Source organism: Anguilla anguilla, chromosome 5, assembly GCF_013347855.1.
Source record: "Anguilla anguilla isolate fAngAng1 chromosome 5, fAngAng1.pri, whole genome shotgun sequence".
NCBI classification, from domain to species: domain Eukaryota; kingdom Metazoa; phylum Chordata; class Actinopteri; order Anguilliformes; family Anguillidae; genus Anguilla; species Anguilla anguilla.
In genome coordinates, this window is record NC_049205.1 from 7,787,324 (window position 1) to 7,789,734 (window position 2,411).

General features: G+C 43.3%; 1 protein-coding gene across 1 annotated transcript; it reads left to right on the top strand.

Annotated features, from left to right (window-relative positions):
* The first annotated feature begins 468 nt into the window (after window positions 1-468).
* On the top strand, window positions 469-1,881 carry LOC118226827 (fibroblast growth factor-binding protein 1-like). The gene is made up of 2 exons (XM_035416766.1): window positions 469-534; window positions 875-1,881. The coding sequence occupies exons 1-2, from the start codon at window positions 469-471 to the stop codon at window positions 1,577-1,579; spliced, it is 771 nt and encodes a 256-aa protein (XP_035272657.1). The 3' UTR covers window positions 1,580-1,881.
* The last annotated feature ends 530 nt before the right edge of the window (window positions 1,882-2,411 follow it).

The window sequence follows — 2,411 nt, forward strand, 5'->3', positions numbered from 1 at the left end:
CGGAGAAGCGCTTGCGATGCATCCCATGTAGGCCTACAAAAGGAGCTATAATGAGAATAATTTGTGTTTGGGACTTCTGTGTTTCTGTACTTATATATCAATACGAAAATAAACGAGGAGAAATAAACTCGAGACACACGAGCATGGCTGGAGAACGGCACGTTTTCAATGCAGCTGACACAATGAGGTGCTGAAGCTACTTGGCAGAGGGGTCTTACAGGCTACAGTGCAGGGTAAGCTATATGACAACATACTTTTACGATAAAGCCGTTTCGGCATGTCATATCAGGTTACCTTGGCTTCTCTTTGTCCGCCCCCTTAACATTCCTCCAGTTGATTCATCGGTGTTTAAGTCTCCCGCATCACAGCCTTCACAGCGTAGCGCGGATGTGTTCGCCTATGCATTGTGTTTAAAAAAACTGGCGATCGGGCGGGAGGTGGGCGTGTCAAAAGAAGTATATATTGCACATGCAACTACTTCAGGTGTTCATGAGCGCGAGTATCTCAGTTCCTCACGTGCGCACTTGGTCATTGGTAAGTAGCCTACAAATTATTAACTTGGAATCTTTTGAATCATAAAGATGAATGACAATATGTGGTCATCATTCTATTTATATGACTGCCATGAGAGTATTTAAATAAGTTAACTATTCGTTGTTAGGCCTGTTTACAATTTCATGACTGAGTCTGTTAGACTTGTCGGCTTATTATTATTATTATTATTATTATTATTATTATTATTATTATTATTAATAATAATTTAAACCATGGAAACCATCAACAGAAAATGTAGAACGTTTAGCTTGTCTCAGGTATAAAGCGATACAAAATAAATGAAGAAGTTTACATTTAAACCAATGCTTTTAATCCACAGGTTTCCTTGCTCCTTTTGGAAACGCACACAACCGGGGAGGACATGGTGATCCTAAACCACTTTGCACTGCTGCTGCTTCTCGCCTGCGTCGCCCAGCACTTCCTTGTAATTGACTGTCAGAAGGGTCAGGGAAGAACGGGGAGAAGAGATGGGAGAGGAAGAGAAAGTGGAGGTGAAGACCGTCAACCAGAGAAGCCTCTGGCCGACGGCAACGGCAAGACTCAAAGCGGAAAGGCTTTCTTGAAGGGGAAGTTCTCTACCAAAGACAAAACTCAATGCACGTGGTTAGCCGACGAAGAGGACACCGTTACCCTTGGCGTTGTCTGCCAGAAAGGCGGGGTTGGTTTCAACTGTGAGTACTCCGCCAGACCTGCTACCTGTGCGCCGTACGCGTCCAACGTCAAGCAGTACTGGAAACAAATCGCTCGCGCGCTAAAGAAGCAGAAGAACATCTGCCAGGACGCCGCGGCGCTGGTCAAAGCTGGCATGTGCAAGAAAGCCCCCAGGGACGCCCATTTCAAACTGAGAATCAGCGAGGCACCACCTCCGGTTGTACAGCCCGAAAACACGAGGCAGTCTTCATCGGACAATAAGTCGTGTTCAGATAAAGTTGATCAAAAGAAACTAGCTGAAGAATACTGCAGTGGCTCCTGGGTCACCTTTTGTAATTTCTTTTTTACAATGGTACAAAGCGAGGACTGCTAAGTGACTAACAATCTGTTGTAAGTAGTCGATCCCCCGTGCTGAAATGCTTTGCTCAGTGCGATTGTGTCTCCTGAACTTTCTCATGCCGCACGCGTAAGGGGCAGTCGAATATTTCTCAATTACGGATTGTAAATACTATGTTTTTTACAAGCAGATATCAGGCATAATGTTAACTATATGAAGCTGCACTGTTTGAAATTAGTTTTGCCACGTTTATTTTTACACTCTCTACCTTATCTGTCCTTAAACTACACTTCTGTATTTATGTTGTAAAAAATACTAAATAAATATTTTTTATTGAATCACTTTTTATTGTGCATTGTGTGCTGTCTGATGGGGAAAATTGTATATGTATTCTCTCTCTCTCTCTCTCTCTCTCTCTCTCTCTCTCTCTCTCTCTCTCTCTAAAATGTTCAGTGTTAAATCAACTCTTACAGAGTACATATATTCACTATTGGACTCATGTAGTCTTTTAAGGTTGAACTAAAACTGCTTAATTTAGTGTGTGTGTAAGTGTGGTGACTCTCCTGCACTGAATTTGGCACCAAACACTAATAGAAATTGTAAACACTCGTTCCCATGGTTACTGGATCTTTTAAGGGGAGACATTTCTTCTGGTGAATTTGGCAACCATTGTGGAGAGATGTGGACATTGGCTGGGAAGGTTTTCTGCCCATCGCTGACATGAGCAGTGCCTCCCATTGCTCAATCTCTTGCCATTGTCTGCATGTCTATGCGTTTCTGTGTTGGGGGATGACAGACGCTGGAAGCTTTACTACCCACATGCGCAGGCTGCTAGAAGCGGAGATTACACAACCTGGACACATTATGG

Coding starts and splice junctions, on each gene's coding strand:
- LOC118226827 (XM_035416766.1), top strand. CDS start 469: ATGCAACTACTTCAGGTGTTCATGAGCGCGAGTATCTCAGTTCCTCAC. Junction 535..874: donor ACGTGCGCACTTGGTCATTG/GTAAGTAGCCTA, acceptor TTTAATCCACAG/GTTTCCTTGCTCCTTTTGGA.